At 41.6% G+C, this 21,184-nt stretch overlaps 3 protein-coding genes across 3 annotated transcripts in view; all 3 read left to right on the top strand.

The window, feature by feature from the left end:
- The first annotated feature begins 3,650 nt into the window (after positions 1 to 3,650).
- LOC306831084 (alpha-2-macroglobulin-like) lies at positions 3,651 to 5,176 on the top strand. Its single transcript, XM_079354973.1, has 4 exons — positions 3,651 to 3,759; positions 3,865 to 4,045; positions 4,621 to 4,774; positions 5,025 to 5,176. The coding sequence occupies exons 1-4, from the start codon at positions 3,674 to 3,676 to the stop codon at positions 5,087 to 5,089; spliced, it is 486 nt and encodes a 161-aa protein (XP_079211099.1). The 5' UTR covers positions 3,651 to 3,673; the 3' UTR covers positions 5,090 to 5,176.
- A 979-nt stretch (positions 5,177 to 6,155) lies between these two features.
- LOC306831085 (alpha-2-macroglobulin-like protein 1) overlaps positions 6,156 to 21,184 on the top strand; it is a 43,935-nt gene continuing 28,906 nt past the window's right edge. Inside the window, exons 1-3 of the mRNA XM_079354974.1 lie at positions 6,156 to 6,300; positions 6,510 to 6,627; positions 6,705 to 6,757. Of these exons, the coding sequence (XP_079211100.1) occupies positions 6,193 to 6,300; positions 6,510 to 6,627; positions 6,705 to 6,757 (279 nt within the window). The 5' untranslated portion in view covers positions 6,156 to 6,192. The remainder of the gene's footprint in view (positions 6,301 to 6,509; positions 6,628 to 6,704; positions 6,758 to 21,184) is intronic.
- LOC306829912 (alpha-2-macroglobulin-like protein 1) overlaps positions 6,937 to 21,184 on the top strand; it is a gene marked incomplete at its 5' end in the record, with an annotated part of 43,315 nt that continues 29,067 nt past the window's right edge. Inside the window, 23 exons of the mRNA XM_079353130.1 lie at positions 6,937 to 6,942; positions 7,669 to 7,896; positions 8,033 to 8,096; positions 8,495 to 8,640; positions 8,717 to 8,889; positions 9,418 to 9,540; positions 10,160 to 10,385; positions 10,835 to 10,961; positions 11,218 to 11,339; positions 11,759 to 11,810; positions 11,926 to 12,009; positions 13,014 to 13,190; positions 13,600 to 13,675; positions 14,075 to 14,231; positions 14,490 to 14,564; positions 15,231 to 15,393; positions 15,475 to 15,662; positions 15,974 to 16,186; positions 16,739 to 16,863; positions 17,388 to 17,478; positions 17,557 to 17,625; positions 17,709 to 17,814; positions 18,181 to 18,349. Of these exons, the coding sequence (XP_079209256.1) occupies positions 6,937 to 6,942; positions 7,669 to 7,896; positions 8,033 to 8,096; positions 8,495 to 8,640; positions 8,717 to 8,889; positions 9,418 to 9,540; positions 10,160 to 10,385; positions 10,835 to 10,961; positions 11,218 to 11,339; positions 11,759 to 11,810; positions 11,926 to 12,009; positions 13,014 to 13,190; positions 13,600 to 13,675; positions 14,075 to 14,231; positions 14,490 to 14,564; positions 15,231 to 15,393; positions 15,475 to 15,662; positions 15,974 to 16,186; positions 16,739 to 16,863; positions 17,388 to 17,478; positions 17,557 to 17,625; positions 17,709 to 17,814; positions 18,181 to 18,236 (2,847 nt within the window). The 3' untranslated portion in view covers positions 18,237 to 18,349. The remainder of the gene's footprint in view (positions 6,943 to 7,668; positions 7,897 to 8,032; positions 8,097 to 8,494; positions 8,641 to 8,716; positions 8,890 to 9,417; positions 9,541 to 10,159; positions 10,386 to 10,834; positions 10,962 to 11,217; positions 11,340 to 11,758; positions 11,811 to 11,925; positions 12,010 to 13,013; positions 13,191 to 13,599; positions 13,676 to 14,074; positions 14,232 to 14,489; positions 14,565 to 15,230; positions 15,394 to 15,474; positions 15,663 to 15,973; positions 16,187 to 16,738; positions 16,864 to 17,387; positions 17,479 to 17,556; positions 17,626 to 17,708; positions 17,815 to 18,180; positions 18,350 to 21,184) is intronic.

The following is a 21,184-nucleotide window of genomic DNA, read 5'->3' on the forward strand; positions in this document are numbered from 1 at the left end:
TGAAGGCGCGCCCCATCATGCCGGGCGAGCTTGGTGTGTCAGAGGGACTGCTGGGTCCGCTCGCGCACCGAGCTCAGCAGTGGCGTGCGTCCGGTGTGTCAGACTGGGTGTTAAAGACTGTAACCAAGGGCTACAGACTACAGTTTGCACGTACTCCACCCCGTTTCAACGGGATTTTGCAGTCTTCTGCGCAAGGAGAAAAAGCCCGAGTTTTGCAGGAGGAAATTGCTTCTCTGCTAAAGAAAGGGGCTATTCAGAAAGTGCCATTAGAACAGTTTCAGAACGGTTTCTATTCGAGGTATTTTCTGGTGCAGAAAAAGGGCGGAGGTCTGCGTCCGATTTTGGATCTGCGCGCTCAGAACGAATACATGAGAAAGTACAAGTTCAGGATGTTGACACACACCACTCTGCTGCGCTTCGTGCGTCACAGAGATTGGTTTGCTTCAATAGATCTAAAAGACGCATATTTCCGTATCCCCATTTATCCTCCTCACAGAAAGTATCTCAGATTTGCTTTCCGTGGCGTGGTCTACGAATACCGGGTGCTCCCATTCGGGCTGTCTCTGAGCCCGCGGGTGTTCGTGAAATGCACCGAGGCGGCTATTGCTCCCCTGAGGGAGAATGGGATGCGCCTCGGGACCTGCATAGACGATTGGCTCCTGGCTGCACAGTCTCCCCCGCAGATTCAGGCACAGATCGGACTGCTCACGTCTCATCTGTCAGCCCTGGGTTTCACTATCAACCGGGAAAAGAGTGTTTTGACCCCGACTCAAAACATCACTTTTATAGGCTTGCAGCTGGATTCAGCCACACTAAAAGCACGTCTGTCTGTGGAAAGGGTGAAAGCCTTTCAGGCTTGTCTGGCACTTTTTCACAGAGGAGCGTTGCTGAAGTTCAGAATGTGTCTCAGGCTGCTGGGATTGATGGCGTCAGCTTTGACTGTCATCTCTCTTGGCCGCTTATGCATGAGACCTTTTCAGCAGTGGGTCGCGTCACTAGGTCTGAGTCCCACACGCCACTGCCACCGCCAGGTGTTGAGCTCCTCGAGGTGCATCCTGGCGCTGCGCCCTTGGAGACGCACAGCTTTTCTGACCACAGGCGTTTCCATGGGAACGATCATAACAAGGAAAGTTGTTACTACGGATGCCTCCCTCGTGGGGTGGGGAGCCACGCACGAGGGCAGGGCTGTGAATGGCACATGGAGCTCACAGATGCAGTTGTGTCACATAAACTACCTGGAGCTCCAGGCTGTCTTTCTGGCTCTAAGACATTTTCTGCCCCTCCTGCAGGGGCAGAATGTGTTGGTCAGGACGGACAACACCATGGTGGTGGCGTATATAAACAGACAAGGGGGTCTGCGCTCACGTCATCTGCACACATTGGCACGCAGACTGATTGTTTGGAGCAGCTCTCGCCTTTTATCTCTGAGAGCCACCCATGTTCCGGGAATTTTGAACAGGGGGGCGGATCTAATGTCCAGAGGCAACCCTCGCTACAAGGATTGGAAGCTCCACAGCGAAGTGGTGGCTCAACTTTGGGCGAGGTATGGTCGGGCAGAGATAGACCTATTCGCGTCAGAAGAAAACGCTCAGTGCCCGCTGTTTTATTCCCTGACCGGTCAGAACTCGCCAATGGGGCTGGATGCTCTAGCACACGAGTGGCCGCGTGTCCTCCTGTACGCTTTTCCCCCATTAGAGCTGATCACTCCTACTCTCGCCAGAGTGCGGGAGTGGGGACTTTCTCTGATTCTGGTAGCCCCCCGCTGGGCGGGGAGGACCTGGTTGGCGGAGATATCTCAAATGCTTTGGGATCCTCCGTGGCCTCTGCCTCTCCGCAGGGATCTCCTGTCACAGGCACGCGGAGAAATCTTCCATCCCCACCCAGAGCGCATGGCTCTGTGGGCTTGGCCCGTGAAAGGTTAAATTTAACTGCTGCGGGGCTTCCACCGAGCGTAATCGCAATCATTCAGGGCGCCAGGGCATCCTCTACACGCTGTGCTTATGATGGCAAATGGCGTGCGTTTGATGAGTGGTGTGTAAAAGCTGGGGTGATCGCTTTTCAGAGCTCTGTATCCAATGTTTTGACATTTCTTCAAGAGCTGCTGGATAAGGGCTTGGCCTTCTCCACTGTTAAAGTGTATTTAGCCGCGATATCGGCTTGTCACGTCAGATTTGGGGACAAAACGGTGGGTCAGCATCCTCTCATATGTCAATTTATGAAAGGAGCGCGACGCCTTAGGCCAGTGTCTAGAAACTTGTCTGCCCCCTGGGATTTATCTTTGGTGCTTGATGCGCTGTCTCACCCACCTTTTGAGCCGTTAGGCCAGGTAGAGCTGAAGCTACTCTCCTTTAAAACGGCTCTTTTACTCGCACTCGCCTCGGCGAAGCGCGTGAGTGATATCCATGCTTTGTCGGTGAGTCCGTCATGCATGCAGTTTCAGATGGGGGATTCTAGAGTTTTGTTGAAACCTAATCCTGCTTTTGTGCCAAAGGTACTGAACTCGGCGCTGTCATACCGCCCTATTGAGCTGCCTGCTTTTTATCCTCCTCCGTTTACAACACAGGAGCGGCTTAATACGCTCTGCCCGGTGCGCGCATTACGCACGTATGTGGAGAAAACAGCTGGATTCAGGAAATCGGAACAGTTGTTTGTGTCGTGGGCAACACCACATCTGGGTAAACCTCTCACGAAACAGCGACTGTCGCACTGGATCGTGGGGGCGATTGCCATGGCTTATGACAGTATGGGCATTCAGGCCCCGGCAGGTCTGCGGGCTCACTCTACCCGTGGTATGGCCACGTCATGGGCACTCTTTCGAGGTGTCACCATTGAGGAGATTTGTGCGGCTGCCAGTTGGGCATCGCCTCATACTTTCTCCAGATTCTACAAGCTGGATGTGACTACGCACACTTTGTCTCATTCTGTTTTGAGTGTGGGTGGGCAGAACATGCTTGTTTAGATGTCCTCTATCGGTCTTCGAGGTATGCCTGTTTGGCAATACGGGAGTCTCTATATCCCATAGTGAGATACCGAAATGAATGTTGAAAGAGAACTTTAGGTTAAGAAATTAACCCCGGTTCTCTGAAACATGAGTGAGGTATCTCACCAGACCACCCTCCTTGCCTGGAGCGAGGAAGAGGTGTGTTTGCAAAGACTGAGGATGGTACGTTACATCGGGCTTTTATAGGAGGAGGATGTACCTCCTCCGGGGAGCCGACGTCACGTCCGTTTGCCAGTCAAGACTGGCGTAATGTAATATTGCTTCTGGGGGACAGCGCGAGGAGCGTGTCCCATAGTGAGATACCGAAATGAATGTTGAAAGAGAAGCCTCGATAAGCGCTTCGCAGAACCACCCCCTTCATTACTCGACACACGCTTCAAAGCCTCAGCACATCTGGTAACATCACTAAGAGAAAGTATACTTGAAATGTATACTTTTTGCGCTCTCAGATCGTTAATATGACATATACTAAAAATTGTTGCTTAAATGCAGGCCTTCCGACTTAAAAACAACAACAACAAACAAACAGGACTTGCTGAACTGGCTTCATTCATGAGTAATGATTGAATAACAAGCCGCCCAGAATAAACAAGTGGCGTGTGTTATTTTCCGGGAAGGTGCGTCGATTTTTGGCAGCTATTTGGTGGTCTTTGGAGTTTATCACAGTCAGCCATGGGTCGTCCTGGGGTTCAGACGTTAACATGGACACTGTTTGTCTACCTGAGTTTGATGTGTGTGGATCAAGCAGTGGCAGGGCCGTAAGTTCACTTTTATTGTTGATAAATTTGATAAAATTCACACTTTTGTTTGATTGTAAGTTTAGTTTAAGTTTAATACTTTGATGCTCAATTTGTTGTGTGCAGGCAGTTCATGGTCACCATTCCTGCAGTCATCGAGGCTGGAGCTGAAACGCCGTTCTGTGCGAGCCTCTTGAAGCCCAATGAGACCCTGGTGATGACTGTCTCTCTGAGGTCCCTGCAGCAGAATATGATTCTCATGGAGGAAACATCCAGTCAGGAGTTTCATACCTGCATTAAGTTTACGGTCAGCTTTTTGTTGTTGCTTAAATCCTCTGTGGAATTTTTGTTGTAACTTCTAAAAACTAAAAATATAATGTCTTAATACGGACTCTGAAAATGGAGAATCATAACGCAGGGTGCCAAGGAAATGATCAGCTTTCACAACTATTGAAACCCTGTGCGCAATATTCGGTTTGTGTTTATTTTGGCGTCCCCTGTAGACAAAGTGGAACCTCTGATTCTGTGCCTATTCCCTGCCCTCATCAAGCGGTTACACGTTTAATATATTATCTGGAAAATGTCACATCACTTTACCCACTGGAGCTTAATTTAAAAGATTAGATTTTAATTTCCATCAATGGGAAACACTAACATGAGAAATCTTATACAAGGCAAGGAACACTGATTAAATAGACCGGGGTAATCAAACACAGACACAGGTGAGGACAATCAACAGGAAGGTAAAACAGGCAGGAGTAAAGACAACACTGGGGACTACTATAATCTAAGCAGTTTATTGGTTCTATACTACAATTGGGTCCAGTTCCCTGTTTTCATTCGCAACAATAAGACACTAAAAAAAGTACCCTTCTTTCACAGGCTCCTTCAGTTCAAGAGGAAGTCCGGATGTTGGAGGTGCAGGTCCGTGGGGCAACGTTTAACTCAAAAGAAGTCCGAAAAGTTCTGCTCAAAGCCTACCAGCCCAGCACATTCATCCAAACGGATAAGCCGATCTACCTCCCAGGACAAACAGGTTGTTAGATAGTTGTCTGGCTTTCAATTTCTTATGACATAAAATAGGTGTTTATAATTTATTGAGTGGTTGACTTATTGCTTGATGATTAAACAATGTAAGGACATTTGTGTTCCCCTTTAAATGGTACCACAACAAAGAAATGATATACTAGAGACAAATGTCCTTTTTGTGCAAGGTTTAGGTGGATTGAAAGTAATACTCAGAAGATGAGGTTTTTTAACTTCATATCTCTTTGCACATTTCTCAGTGAATTTCAGAGTCGTCTCTCTGGACAGCAAGTTGAGACCTGTCAATCGCTTGGTAAGAGTGTAAACGGCCTTTTCCTGGATTATTAGATTTTATTAATCTAAAGATTGGTACTTGGGCTGATCTTATAATAGATTTACTGAAACACTTAAACGTGATGTATTGCTCTAATGTAATGTTTAGCAGTTTGGTCTTGAAACTCGCTAGAAAGCCAACCTAGGTTTATGATGGAAGCCTCAAAGAGTAAAATAAATTCAGTGTTTAATTGCCAGTTAAAACTGGAAATGATGAAACACAATGATTTTCTATGGAAAATGAAATGTAACCAAGACACTGGCAACAATGACAGAGTCAAAATGTCCTCTAATACAGCTTTCTTTTTTCACAGTACACTGTCATTGAAATGAAGGTAAGAAAATATCTACTCACCTTTTTTGATGTATCAGGACCTGTTTCACAAAAAGATGTTGCACACTAACTTGTGCAAACATGTCAAAAAGATGTATAATTTACAAATCTTTCAAAGTGTTCCCTTGCACCCCTAACTGCGCTGCAGAGCGAAAATGAATCTCAATAAGTTATTATTTTTTTTGAATGAAATGAACTTCATGCTGTCATTTGGGAGAGAAGTTGGCAGTTTGGTCCAGGCTTTATTCTGTTTTGAATACACGTTTCTCCTGTATTTTAATTTTGCACCTTCGTCATATACAGGATTCAGCCAACAACAGGATTGGACAGTGGTTACAAAAACAATCCAATGGGAAAATATTGCAGCTGTTTTACTCCTTAAACTCTGAGGCTCGTGAAGGAACCTACAGTGTCATTGTGTCGATTGGGGTTAAGAAAATTGTTCACAACTTTAAGGTGGAGAAATACGGTGAGTTATTTCTCTTCATACCTTCTATTTCAATACGTTTGTATTGAAGCAATAATAAAATGTTTTTGTCTGCAGTTTTGCCGAGATTTGAAGTCAAAATAGATGCAGCTGGTGAAGTTAGTATCGGATTAGAAGACATCAAAGTTGTAGTTTGTGCAAAGTAAGTCAAGCTTCTTTCATTCGTTCACTCTTAAACAAACTAACAGAAAATGTCTCCATTCAAACACCATGTTTAATTTGTCTATGTAGATATACATACGGGCAGCCTGTTCCAGGAAATGTTACAATTGAGATGCACCGACCTCTCAGTCACTATTATTCAAGGACCTTTGACGTCACCCCTGATAATCCAGCTCGTGTCCCTGAGATAACACCCCCATCTCACATGGAGATAAAACAGGTAGAGTCTGCTGGAACCTTACATGCATTACTTGACATTCAACATACTTCTAAATACAGAAGAAAGTATATAAAGTCTCCTGTTTTATCATTACAAAACAAAGAACAGAAGATTGTTTTCCAGCTTGAACCAAGCTTCAACAAAACTGGAGACTGAACCTCAATGTCCTTATTTTGATTTTAATTAGTCTGTTAAATTAAACTTTTTAGGCGGATAAGACCGGCTGTGCAACTTTTCTTATCAAGATGTCAACTTTCACAAAACTTGACCAAAAAGTGCTTCGAGATTCACTGCAACTCAAGGCCAGCGTGGAGGAGGAGGGAACAGGCAAGTGTCAATCTTGTTTTGAAGTCTATTCATTGTTTATATCTTTATGAGCTTAAACACTGAGGCTTCTTGTACAGGTATTGCACACCATAATCAGAAGAGACTTGATATATCCTACGTCATCGGAAAGGTTTTCTTCATTAACACACCCAAGATTTACAACAAAGGATCAGATGTGGAGGGAAAAGTAAGTTCACGCTCACTCGTGCATCAGATCCTGAGCACAGTCTCAGCTTTTCGTTTAGTCATGCAACTTTGTGCTTTTAACAGGTCAAAGCTGTGACTTACGACAACACACCCATCCCTGGCATGAAGGTGCACTTGTTTAAGGAAGAGAGGTGGTTGTTATGTCTGCTGCAGAATCTCACAACTGACAGTGAAGGTGTCGCAGCTTTCACGATCAGCACAGCTGAGTTTAAACACAACATCCAGCTTCTTGTAAGTACGATGTGAAACTGCACTAGAAACTAAGACAACATCAAAACACACAAAGGTTTAGACCTAAATGATCAATACGCTGCTACTGATCATCTCTATGCACAAATATCTGCTTCAGACTGGATTTTGGCGTCTTATGAACAGGAATGTACAGCTTTCTGTTTTGTCGGGTTGATCGATCGTGTTGGTTGGGATTTGGTTTCTTTGCAGGGAAAAAGTCGAGAACAGAATATGTGATGTACATACTTCTGTTACACCTTTTAGGGATCTGTATGTTCATATAGACACACAAAAACAAGACATCAATCTGACATCACTACACGCATACTCCCATGTTGTCATAGTAAGTTACACAGAGGGTTGTGAAGCTGTATACTGAGTTGTTTTAGACTCTGCAGCATATTATTTCATCATAGTTTTCATGAACCTGAAAACGATGTTGTTACTTTAAATGAACAGGTTTACATTATAAACCCAAAATGATGTGAAGTGAGTATTATTTCAGAGGAGAGGGTGGGAACTCAAACTGAAGTTATTCTTTGAAGAACTTGGTTGAAGCTCAACACTCATAGGTTCATTTCTCAACTTCACCCCACGATCTAGGTAAGCAGCAAACCCTCAGTGAGATACGATGAGCATCAATCTCCGTACTACGAAATCGGAGAACACACACTGACCTCGGTCAAAGCTTTTGCTCCACAAACTAAAACAATCAGCTCCCTGGAGGTGAAGAGAAACTATCGACCACTTGCCTGTGATACAGAAGCAGAAATCTTCATCCGTTTCGTTGTAGTCGGAGAAGCTCAAGGCTCTGCAGATGTCATGTATCTGGTGGGTGAACTGTTTGGAAGTCTATTCATGTTCTTCTGACAAACAAGAAAAGCACAGTTTGTAATCTGCCGTAATAAGAATGAGGTGTCACTGTGAGAGAGCGTTACTTATTCAGTGTGTCTTTTAAACCCCACAGGTCTTATCCAGAGGAGCCATTGTATGGCAAGGATTCAAACAAGTTGAAGTCCAAGATAAATCAGGTATTAAAAGACTGGCTTGAATCAGGTACTTTCTTTCCATGAAGGCCCAGTATGTAACTTTTTGTCTCACCTCTGGTTAAAGGGGGGGGGGGGGGGGGGGGGGGGGGGGCTGGTAAGGCTGAACAAAAACAATGCACACCACTTTTCCCTGTTTGCAACACATGGGAAATAATTTAAGGACTTTCAGGAACACAAAGAAGTTTCACTTCAGTGACAACAAACTGAAAGAAACTGAACTGCTGTTCTCTCCTCCTTGCAGCTAATCTTTAATATAAGTTTTAAAAATATAGGATTTCTTATCAATGCAGCAAAAGTTTCTGCAACCATGAAAACTTGAGAAAGTATCAGCTCTGCACAGGGTATCCTGTTAACCATTTCTATATTTCTGTCTGTTTCAGTGACTGAGGGCGAGATGTCCTTCAAGTTCAGAGTGTCCCCTGAGATGTCTCCATACGTCCAGGTTGTGGCTTACGCTGTCCTCCCCAGTGAGACGGTGATCGCCCACAGTGCTGACTTCTCCACTGAGAAGTGCTTCACTCACAAGGTCAGTGTGTTTTGTCTCACAGGCTTTGCTTCTTAAACACTTTTATTGTGTCCCACTGACAGTTTTTCTTTGTCAGGTGTCACTGGAGTTTTCTCCATCCTCGGCTGTCCCAGGAGAGGAAAACATCCTGAAGTTGACGTCCCATCCTGACTCTCTGTGTGGACTGAGCGCTGTCGACCAGAGCGTCCTCATTAAAGAGCCCGGGAAAACTCTGGACGCAGAAAAGGTAAATGCTTCAATAAACCAAGCGTCTATTAGTCTCCATCAAGAACCAGGGGACTCTCTTTAACATGACAGATTTGTCCCCTGTTGGAAACTCATTCAGCTGCCTTTCTTTTCAGATATTTAAACTGTTACCAGTCAGAAAATCTACACATATTCCATACTCAGCTGAAGACCCTTTAGAGTGCCTGACAGTGAGATCAAAAAGATCTATCATGCCACATCGCCCACGGCGTGTCATAGATGATGCTTACAATGTTTTCCAGGTAATTCTTATGAAATGTTTCAAATATTAAAAAAAAAAAGGTTTTATTTAATACGTTTTCAGTGAGTTTCCTTTGTTTAACTAGAGTGTTGGGCTGAAGATGGCAACCAATTTGCTTATTCGGACGCTATCGTGCCTCATCGATAGTGAAGAAGAATACCACCGGGGCTATGGTGACTTTTTGTCTTTCATTTATCATACTGTACTTGCTCATTGACACTCAGAAGCTGTCAAAAGATTTAAAGCACAACATGTTCTGATGGAATATTTTCTGGTTTCTATACAGGACATGAATTTCTTCACGAGGCGTTTTTTCCTATGGCTGATCTACATCCTGACAACTCTGAGGGAGTTGTAGAGACTGTCCGCAGTTTTTTCCCTGAGACTTGGATTTGGGACCTTGTGGAAGTTGGGTGAGCTTCTATCACACACCTGGCAAAATGTCCCAAAGCATTTCTACCTTTTACACATGATTGTATGCAGTGACACCTGCAGGATTACATTTTATAGCATGCACTTCACAATAAGCACTACAAACGTTTTGATGTGATTTCAGTAGCTCATTATGTTGCACCAAAGATTCCCATTGAAAGCCGTCCTTCTATGTGGTGAGTGGACCGGCTAAAGACTGCACCTCGAAAACCTAAAGGAGAGAGGAACCAAAATTCAGTTCAGACAAAACAACATGCTGGAATGTAACTATTAAAAAACATAAATCTAAGGGCGAGCTCAGGCTGTATAGAGAAGATTTGAGCTTCTTAACAACACAGTTTAGGTCTTATTTACTGTACCAAGCAGGATCACATCAGCCAATCAAAGAAAAGAGACGAGAACTTGATAAAAATGGATTGACTTAAGAGTTGTTTGTTGATCCATCCTACACTGCTTTGATGCTGATGAACTGGTTGTAATCAGGTTTGAAAGCACTGTGCAAACTGGTAATGCTGTTATTCAGAGTTACACTTGATGTAACATTTCCTGATTTCTTCAAGTCATAATGCAGACCTGTGTTCATTATTTTTTCTGCTTCAGGGAGACTGGAACAAAGGATGTGCCCGTCACTGTTCCTGACACCATCACCACCTGGGAGACGGAGGCTTTTTGTTTGTCACCTCAGGGTTTTGGTTTAGCTCCTCGTAAAGAGCTCACCGTCTTCCAGCCTTTCTTCCTGGAGCTCAGCCTGCCTTACTCCATCATCCGAGGCGAGAACTTTGAGCTGAAGGCGACCGTCTTTAACTACCTGTCCAGCTGCATCATGGTAACCAATGTTTATAGTCAGATTATGCTGTGGCATCCCTTCTGCAGTGAGACAAACATTTTAATCTTCAAGAGCCCCTGGGGTCACCTGGAGTTTACCCCCGCAGCACTGAGAGGATCCTGTTTATCTTTTTACTGAGTTTAACTATAAATATTAAAAAAATATATGTGGTCATGTGAAGGGGTTGAAGTAAATAGTTAGTTGAAAATACTCCATTAAAGCAGATATAGCTTCCGGACTACAACAACGTACTTGTGTCTCTTAACTTCCTGAAATCAGTTAAAATAATGTCAACAAAAAACTTTGACGCCCGCAGTCACATAATCAACTTTATTTTCTGGATGGAAAGCTTATCGATGTCATTATGAAGAGCTTGTTTGGATCTTTTTTTAGATTAGGTTAGGTTTGCGTTTTGAACATGATAAAATACAGTTGTCTCTTTTCAACAGGTCACTGTGACTCCAGCCCCCTCCTTGGATTACACGCTCACCCCCCTCTCTGGTGACCAGTACACGTCATGTTTATGTGCCAACGAACGCAAGACCCTCAGCTGGATCATGGATGCCACAGCTTTAGGTGATGGTCAAGTCTATTTGTGTTTGTTTTTAAACTGTTTGTTTTCACTCATGCACTCTGAAAATGTTGAGTAAATGTCAGACCAAGCCGCTCAAAAACAATTTTGTACTCATCGTCACCATTCTCCTAAAAAACCCTACAAACTAGTATATAAAGTTACCTTTTTGCCGACACTGAAATGGATTTAAAGTTGTTCTCATACAAGTGTAAACAGGCTGTCTGGCATATTGTTGTTGATGTTCTCCCTTTGTTTCAGGGGTTATGAACGTGTCTGTGACTGCTGAGGCTGTGGCGTCTCATATTTCATGTAACAATGAGATTGTGAGCGTGCCGGAGAGAGGCCGCGTCGACGTGGTCACAAAATCCCTCATTGTAAAGGTTTGTACCTTACAACACAATGAAAAAGGATCTCTAACTCATACAGAGAAACTTCAACCGATGTATCAGGGTGTTATTAATCGACGCACTCACCCTGCTTTTACTTGGGTCAGGTGTCTTCAACAGCATTATTTTTGTATTTGAAAAACTTGACAACTTACAGTATTCAAGTCTTACTATTTTTGTTTGATCCTGCAGAGCGATCAGTCACTGTTTACGTTTATTTGAAGGATTAGTTAGTCTTTAACACTAATGAATACAGTGTCTAATTTAAAGCAGTGTTTATGCATCATAGCACCAGGCTATAAAAAGAGACTGGACATGACATTGAGATCAGCTTTTCTTCTCTGTAGTATCACAGTATTATCATTAGCATCTCATGCTAAATATGTGGAAGTGACATAATTTCTGCTCCTCAGGCTGAAGGAACCGAGGTGATCAAGACCCACAACTGGCTGCTCTGTCCCAAAGGTCAGTGTGGAAAACGCAAAAGATTCTTCCCCACATCATCATGTCGGTCTTTTTGAATTTTATTCTGAATCCTCGTTTTGTTCTTCTCTGTAAAGGATTTGTTTTGTGTTTACAGATGAGACTTTGACAGAGGAAGTCGAGATATCGCTCCCTGACAATGTGATCCAAGGATCTGCCCGTGCTCTTGTTTCAGTCCTGGGTAAACTGATGATTTCTCTTTGTTGCAGTGGAGTGATTGTCTTCACAGCTATTAACAGACCTTAATGTGTGGCTTTGTCCTGAAAGGATTTATGGACCTTAGTATTCATGGTGTTTAAAAAGAGCTAAGTAATAAAGGTGGCGGAAAGATCAATGAACCTCAGTCACCAATCTTTCTTAGAAGACATTTCTTCTCAACTCATTGACCAGTTTTTTTTTTTTTTAATTCTGGCATTCCCCAGCATTTTCTTTTCTGGGATTTGTTGCTGTAGGTAAAGACAAAATCAACAAGTCAAGACTCAGAAGTTTACTTGCACACATCTAAGTGCTGAAACGTCCTTATCTAATCAAATACCCAAACATCCAGAATATAAATCTCTGTGCTATATAAGCCACAGTCTGCCACTCGGAGAGACCCCCAAAACAAATGATGACACTATCTTCCTTAGTGGTGAATCTGATAGGTCAAAGTTCACAACGTGCAGCTGTGTATCCCAGCATGCTACACTGGTTTATTGGTCACACAGGTATACAGAAAATGACGCAGCACCCTGAGATGACAAAATAGGTTTAATAGTATATTAGATAGGATTCAAATGTATACAACTTGTATTAAATCAGTTTGTCGAACTTACAAATGAAATGATGAATGCAAACTAAGAGCTTCAGTCTAAAATGTCTTTGCCTACATATGTTGTTGTCTACATATGTTTCTAACTTCTGTCACTTTTACCTTCAGATTTCAGATGAAAGGATTTGATTTCTCTTCAGCTGGCATATAAACACTCTAATGTGGTACAAGTCCTTCCGACTGTTTGTAGATTTTCTTTTTAGCTATGGAAAAATCCCAGATAAGAAACCTTTGGTGAATGTGAAAACTGTGTAGGTGGGTTTATTTTTTTCATGAGACCCAGTGTTGCCGATCTGCTAAACTTTTAACCATTTACAGTCAAATTGAAAGTGTCCACAATTGCAGCAATTAATGAAGTCTGTGTTTTTGTTCAGGTGACATCCTGGGCCGAGCTCTGAAGAACCTGGACGGGCTGCTGCGGATGCCATATGGATGTGGCGAGCAGAACATGGCTCTTCTGGCCCCGAACATCTACATCCTCCAATACCTGAAGAACACACAGCAGCTGACCCCGGCCATCATGGAGAAGGCTGGCAACTTCCTGACCAGTGGTGTGTATCTGTTGTTTTCTTAGGAATGCAAAAAATAAGATAATTAGTCAGTCTCCTCCATCTTTCAACTAACCTCATCGTTTTTACTTACTTAGAATAAATGTTGCATGATGTGTTAAAAACAAAAGATTCCTGCAGTTAGGATAGTTACACAGATGCAATAGAAGCTTAGTCTCCAAATGGTTGTCATAGTAACATCACATTTGCAACCAATAAAGAAACAAACTTAATAAAAAAAAATCTTGAATTCAAGAACTCATATACTGAGGGACATAACGAAACGTCAGCATCGCCTTGAACTTCCTCTCTGTGAATCTTCCTGAATATTTCCCGCCGTGTTCTCACATCAGCTCACCTGTTGAAAGTGTTCAGTACAGTCAATCTGTTTTCATCTGTGATTGTTTAACAGGCTACCAGAGACAGCTGAACTACAAGCATCATGGAGGAGCTTACAGCACATTTGGAAGAGGATCAGGGAACACTTGGTGAGAACATTACTGAATCCTATCCACATGTTCTGTGTAGACAAATGTTTCTATTTCTCCATTATGCATTCAGGTTGTTGTTGTGAATGTCTAATCTAAGTAAGGTTAAGATCCTTGTATGGTTGGATGTAGTGCAGGACAAACACTCTTTCAGTCTTTCATTTCTTCAGCTGCATTATCGATCTTTTGATACTACTCAGAGACATGGAAATAAATGTTTAAGTCCCTTGTTGTTGTTACTTCTCTAGAGAGACAGGAAATGTAAGGGGATGTCGTGCACCAAACAAAGGCAGGATTGGGAGTAAAGAGGTTCATTATCCAGAATAAACTAACACCCTGCAGCCAATCAGAATCAAGTCTTCACTTAGATGTTGGTGTAACTTTGTTTCATGTTCTCAGGCTGACGGCTTTCGTGCTGAGATCCTTCGCCAAAGCACAGTTGTTCGTCTTCATCGACCCAGAAAAGATTTCAGAGTCAAAGTCTTGGCTGGTGAGCAAACAGCAGGAACATGGATGTTTCCAACAGTTGGGGAAACTCTTCCACAACAGAATGAAGGTAAACACAAACTGTCTGTGTAGAAATGACAGACCAGTCAGCTCTGTGGGTCAAATAAAAAAAAAAAAAAAAAAGGCTTTATCGGCACATATTTACATTTCCAAGGTGAAAATGATTCTGTAAATAGAGACGGAAGAGCTGATTTGTTTCATATCTTATCAGCTTAGAGAAAACTGTGTGCAGAATTGTAATTTTGATTAAACTTTAGTGTTATTGTATCGTTGGACATCCCTGTCACCGTTTGCTTTCTCTCTTCAGGGCGGCGTCTCTGATGAAGTGACTCTCAGTGCGTACATCACTGCTGCCTTCTTGGAGATGAACTCGTCTGTTAATGTAAGTACAGACTTGTTCAACAGCTTTGTTGTGTGTGTTATATTATAGAGGTAAAACAACAACGTCACACTGAATTAAAAAGAGGAGTCGAGGGGCGTTGAGAATGCCCAAATTAAAATCTTAAAGAAAGTGTAGGTGACTACAGCTGATGTGTGCTGTCAATGGTTTAACAAATCAGAGAGCAGTAGAGCACCAGGAGCTGCAGCATGTGCTTCACTAAAGAGACACATTCAGAACAAACAGAGGTTTGAGCTTTCTGTCAGGACAAACGGTTCCATCCAAAACACTAAAAGAAGCTCTGGACAGCCAAAGTGACAGTCAGTCAGTGAAACGGCTTTAACTGATTCTGCTGACTGTTTACCTTTTGTGCCATTAATCTCTGGAGGCTGATGTGATTTGTATCTCGCAAACTTGAATTGTTTTCTTCACTTAACCGTGAAAATAAGAGACGGACAAGTCTGGACACGTCTTCTAGGTTTTCTTTATCCAGGTCATTTCTGCATTTACCCAAATGGTACCTCATGGGCACCATTTCAGTGACGCACAGATGACTATTTATTAAAACAAGATTATTTTAAATGTCAGAGTTTTGACGTCACATTTTAATTTATTTATTACGATTATTACTTCCTTATCAGATCATGTTGCTTCTTAAACGTGTTGCAGGATCCTGTGGTGAAAAGCAGCCTGTCCTGCCTCAGGGAGTCCATCAGTGACCTCAGCAACACCTACGCCACCGCTCTGCTGGCGTACGTCTTCACCCTGGCAGGTGACATGGAGACCCGTGCTCACCTTCTGAGACACCTTGACACAGTTGCAATACAAAAAGGTGAGTCTTCCCCCTCAAGGAACCCCCTCTGGTATCGTAGCTCTGACAGTATAGCTCACCATGAGTGTGTTTGTGTTTCAGGAGGTTACCTCCACTGGTCTCAGAGCGCAACAGACACCTCCTCTCTGTCTGTGGAGATCAGCTCTTATGTGCTGCTGGCCAAACTCAGCATCTCTTCTCCCACTGCTGAAGACCTGGGATACTCCACACGCATCGTCAGATGGCTGACCACTCAGCAGAACTATTTTGGAGGCTTCTCCTCCACACAGGTAACCCTGAAATAGAGTCAAAGTGAACTTTTTTAGAAGAGAAATACTTTACTAAAAATGTTCTCAGACAAGCCTGTGACTTAGCTAGAAACTCTTTTTATAAACCAAGTTAGCCAACAAATTTGATTGTACACAAATGCATCAGGAAGGGAAGAAGGAAAGCACAGTTACAAAACATCTAAAGTCTTTTGTTTTCTTTAAATGTATTTTCTATAGTTTTAGTTGTTTCTGGCATTGCTTTTGTCAGCCATCATTTCCTCCTGTAAATAAAGCCTTCATAACAAATACTACTGATCTCGTGTTTGTCGTAGGACACAGTGGTGGCTCTCCAGGCTTTGGCTCTCTACTCCACCCTGGTGTTCAGTCCAAAAGGTTCCAGCACGGTGACGATCCAGTCTCCCAGCATGCAGCTGTTCTTCGACGTGAACCAAGAAAACAAGCTGCTCTACCAGGAGCAGGTGCTGCAGGGCGGGGCCGAAAAGTACAGCCTGCAGGTGAAGGGAACGGCGTGTGCTTCAGCGCAGGTCAGTAAACGTGTAAACAAATTGTTGCTGATAACACTAATAGAATCCTCTTGATGAACATGTGGTATGTTTTATTTCTGTCTCCACTGTGACCCATTCACACAACACTATCTGTCCTGTAAAGGGAGAAAACAAGTTTTAGGTTCACTGCTCCTGCAGCTTGGACTCTGCTGCAGGAGGATTTGTGTCTGGGGGAGCGGGTCTCTTAAATGTGTTAAAAAGTAGACTGAAGATGCATCAGGTTACAGATATTAATAATACTTTTCTGCTCTGTGACTGAGATGTTGAATGTGTTTCTGCCTGTCTTACATCAGGACACTTTCAGGAAAGACATTCTTAATCTCAATGAGGTTTTACTGTTGAAATGAATCTGATGTCAAATTTCTTTGAGTTATTTTCTGTCTTCAAGTTTATTCAAAGTCAAATATTGCAGCAAGTTTCTCACAGTCACAGCGCCACTACATGTTTGGCCTTTACATGCTGCAAAGAAAAAATGTACAGCTTCAAAATCAGGTGAGAAGAGTTGAAGATCGTTGTAAACTTGTTTTCCAGATTTCTCTTCACTACAACATCCCAACTCCAACTGCTGTCAGCACGTTGATGGTGAATGTCGAACCAGAAGCTGACTGTGGCAGCGCCTCTAACAGACGCAGGCTTTCCCTGAAATTCAAGAGCTTGTAAGTTAAATTTCTACACAAACTGGAGCCAAATTCCAAATAACTTCATAATGGATCACTCGCATACCTACAAACCGCACACAAACACTTTAAGCGTTTGTTTGAATCAGAGGTTGTCTTTTTGACTTTTTTGCCTTTTTTATGAAGCGGGCTCAAAAGCTGTACAATCCTGATTTGTGTATCATAGTAAAATGCCTTACTGACTGCTGTAGTAAAAGGCACCTGATATTTGCAGCAGCACCCAAATGTCCCCTTTTTCCTCGCCTATCACAGGGTGTAAAATAGAATGCATACGTATACTCTGTACATGTATAAGCTGTAATGTTGAGAACAAATGAAAGGACGCATCTTGTGGTCAATGACTGATTTTGACTTTTTGAATTATCTGACAAAACCTACACTGCAGTGAAAACATCAATCTAATGATGTCTTTGTTGTCAGGCCAATAACTGTTGTATGAAGGAGCTCACAGTGCACTGAGTACAGGATAAGTCCCTGTGTAACTAATTTACTGCTGTGTACAGATACAGCGGAGCGGAGAACAATACAAACATGGTGATCCTGGATATCAAAATGCTCTCTGGATTTGTCCCAGACCCAGAGTCTTTGAAGAAGGTCAGTTATACCTCATTGTTAACCTGAGAGATGATGATGTCATCATGATGGTGATAATAATTAGCTGTCTCCTCACAGCTCAAAAGCGCCCCGCTAGTGGATCGTGTGGAAGAAAAGAAAGATCATGTTATGGTTTATTTTACGGAGGTGAGAGGAGTCCAAGTGAGAAATAAAAAGTAATGCTCTGCACATTAGTTTCAAACATTATTGTCTGTTTTCTTTTCTAATAGTTGCCGAAAGACACACCCATCAATCATGAGTTAGCGCTCATACAGAAGCTCTCGGTGCAGAACTTGAAGCCAGCTGTTGTCAAGATCTACGACTACTACCAGCCAAGTGAGCTAAAATTACAGTCTTTAAAGACAAAGGCTGACTGTCTGCTAAACACCACAGCCTTTGTCTTTAAAGTACCTTTTTATTTGTAACTCTAAAAAGTCACTGCTGTTCCAGGTTGGATTGGGGAGCTCAAAGCCAGAGGTAGCCAGAGTCTCTAGCACAGCTGTCTGCATGCTAGAAGCCTACTTTTATTTGACTGTGAAGCAGAGTTGTTTAGGCCTGAGGGATAAATGGGGTCTTTTAAGAGATCAGCCAAGATTGGAACAGCCTTCCCTCAATGATCTCTAAATGCAACAAGAAAGCTATCATTTTATTTAATTGGCTCAGTAATTTGTTTTTGATCGTTTCCTTCTTTTTCCTTCTCAGGTGACCAGGCTGAGACTCAGTACATCTACCCCTGTGTTACAGGAAAGGAAGTGTGAGAGCGGCTTGCTTTCCAAACATTAAGTCATCAGATATTTATTCTTAATTTTTAGTTGTTTTCACACATGCACTCTGAATAATTTCCTTTTTTAAGTTTACTTTTTTAAGGCAGGTTGAACCCCAAATCTTCCAGAGTTGGTTGTTCACACATGCACCTGTGTGTGAGGCTATCCCTGTCTGATACATCCTCCTTTGATCCCACTGGTCTAAGGAGGCAAGATGTAATGTAAACAGCAGGACAATCAAAAAGCTGACAGCTGTCTTTTCATTTGCAGCCTGAACACTGATGTTGTCTTGATGCTTCCAGTAAGAGTCTAAAATAAACCTCAGTTTTATTCCAAGTCACGTCTGCTTGAGTGTATTTATTTTGTTATAAATGTATTTCTTTTTTGACCACTTGATGGCAGCACAATGTGCCGTTGTCCCAAATAAAATGAAAAATTCTTCAACTCATCTAAGCGGATTACTAGGAGAAACGTGTAATGAGACTGGTGCAGGGTTATATTTAGTAAAATGATTTGGAATAATATAGCTGTAAGCAGAAATATTGTTTAAGGGTTATTAACCTGTGACCTCTTCATTCTTACTGACCTTGGATATCATCTGATTTATGGTTATGGTGGTTGATCTTACACATATTGAGCTCTCTTTTATAAATTGCCTAAATTAAACTTAATGAACGGTAAAGAAACAGTTTTCACAGAAGCGTGATCCATTTTGTCGTCGCAGCAAAAATGTTTTATTTGGAGATGCATAGAAATGCTTAATTAACTTTAGAGTCTTAACCAAGCACCCGGGGGCATCATTACTGAGTGGAGTCCTGGCTGAACCTTGTTTTTGTGCACGTTTAAAGTTAAAAAATCTTTTTTTTTTTTTTTTTCTGGATTCTGAAAGTTTTTTTTTTTTTGTCCAGGGCTTGTGATTGTTTTTGTAATCACCCTCTATCTAGACAAAACAATTCTGACATGAACTAATCCATCGAATATTGTCGTTCACAAATTAAAGTGCAAAGCAAATTTGAAAATTACATGGCACCAACTGAAATGCTTCATAACTTTTAGATTGTATGCGTTTATCTAATTTGCATTTTAAGTTTTAATCTAAAATATAAATTGGTTTATTTCACACTAAACATTTTTACAAGAAAACCAGACACTTAAAGCTAAATGCATTAACAAATGTATTTTTCATTTTCAGAATATGCATGATTGAATTAAATTTAAAATGACATCACTAATCTCTGCGGTTGTCACATTGTTGCGTCAACTAGGTGAAAATGTGATCGCCTTTCTGGGTCATTCAATGCCAATTGGTCCAATTTTAGAGATCTATCCCACCTGACCACCTCAGATTGTGATCATTTGATCAATTCGGTATAAAAGTTGGCACTTGGCTGAAATGAAAGTGTGCAAAATTGTAGCTCTGTAGTTCCATGTATAGTTCCTCTATATCTGTTGTGACGTCTTGAGAAATGGATAACCCAAGTTCTTCTGGTTCCTATGCAGAAAAGCGCTATTGCTGCAATCCTTTTGATCTTCCACACACAAACAGATTGATGGTAGATTTGAATGTTGTCGGATGCATTACACATTCACAAATAAACCACCCTGATTATAAAAAATGGGGAAATTAGTGAATCCAGAAGAGATTAAATTAAATCCATGAGTGATTTTTTTTTAATGTTCTGTCTAAATAAAGAAGAAGGAGGTGGAGAAGAGATGAGGTTAGTAAGTCAGAGAATTTAAATATGTCCACAAAAACAAAAAAACATATTTTACAAAAAAGCTTAGTTTGTTTTACGCAAACACAAAATTGGTTTAAAATGTTAAGATAATTTATTGAAAATGTTGATGCACTCAGGTCTTTGCAAAAAGTGGACAGATATATCCACCCTTATTTACAGTATTTATATAAACATCACCCTTATTACCTGTTAAATGTCTTTAAGTAATATTACAGTACAGCTTGCTGCAAAAAAAACACCATGAAATAAAATGTTGGACTCAACATAAATCAACAAAAATAAAGCACAACATCCAATGTATTAATTCATGTTAACAGTGAAATTATGTTGTGTCTAAATAAAGAGAGTGATTACAGAAAAAATAACCCCTGGACAAAATCAATCTTGATGAACAGTGAACCAAGAAAAGAAGAAATGAATGATATATTTTTTTAAATTGCTGTCTAAATATAGAAGAACAAAGAAAGAAGACACAAACTAGTGTAGTAGGTCTAAAGAAACAAAGTTGAGCCACTCTCAGTGAACTCTCCATCACTCGGCGTAATGGTGCCACCTAGTGGTTGGTTAAGACCCTAATTTGAGTTGAGTGTCTCAGATCAACCACAATAACCAGAATGATCTGTTCATCTGTTTTTAAAATTTTAAATCAACACACCGTCTAATAATAATAATAATAATAATAATAATAATGATCATAGTAATTATAATTATGTGTGTATATACAGGTCCTTCTAAAAAAATTAGCATATTGTGATAAAGTTCATTCTTTTCCATAATGTAATGATAAAAATTAAACTTTCAAATATTTTAGATTCATTGCACACTGTGGTGTACTTAGCCTAAATAACGAGGCGATGCACACGTTTCTACACTTTATGCAGCGTACTTGTGGAGAGCAACGTGCACGAGAAGTAACATGGGTTCCCGGCAACAACATACACATGCGCAGTAGACAGTATCAAAACTATGGCGAGCTTGAACGGTCAAACATCCACAAATAATAACATTAATACACCACATTACCTCCCCCCTTAGTTTAAAGGTAATTTCTTCCAGTGCATTAACTTCACCATTATAAACACAAATACCACATTCTTTTATCCATTACAGGTTATCTTGTGACCAGGTTTTTACCTGGTTAATTAAAGAACCATTTCAATACTGCACATGTAACTATTAATCAACTCAACCTAACAGGTAATT

This window comes from Symphodus melops, assembly GCF_947650265.1.
Source record: "Symphodus melops genome assembly, chromosome: 10".
Taxonomy (NCBI): Eukaryota; Metazoa; Chordata; class Actinopteri; order Labriformes; family Labridae; genus Symphodus; species Symphodus melops.

Excerpts from the sequence above, each read along its gene's own strand:
- LOC306831084 (XM_079354973.1), top strand. The coding sequence starts at position 3,674 with ATGGGTCGTCCTGGGGTTCAGACGTTAACATGGACACTGTTTGTCTAC. Across the intron at positions 4,046-4,620 it reads ATACCTGCATTAAGTTTACG|GCTCCTTCAGTTCAAGAGGA; the intron begins GTCAGCTTTTTG and ends CTTCTTTCACAG. Across the intron at positions 4,775-5,024 it reads CTACCTCCCAGGACAAACAG|TGAATTTCAGAGTCGTCTCT; the intron begins GTTGTTAGATAG and ends CACATTTCTCAG.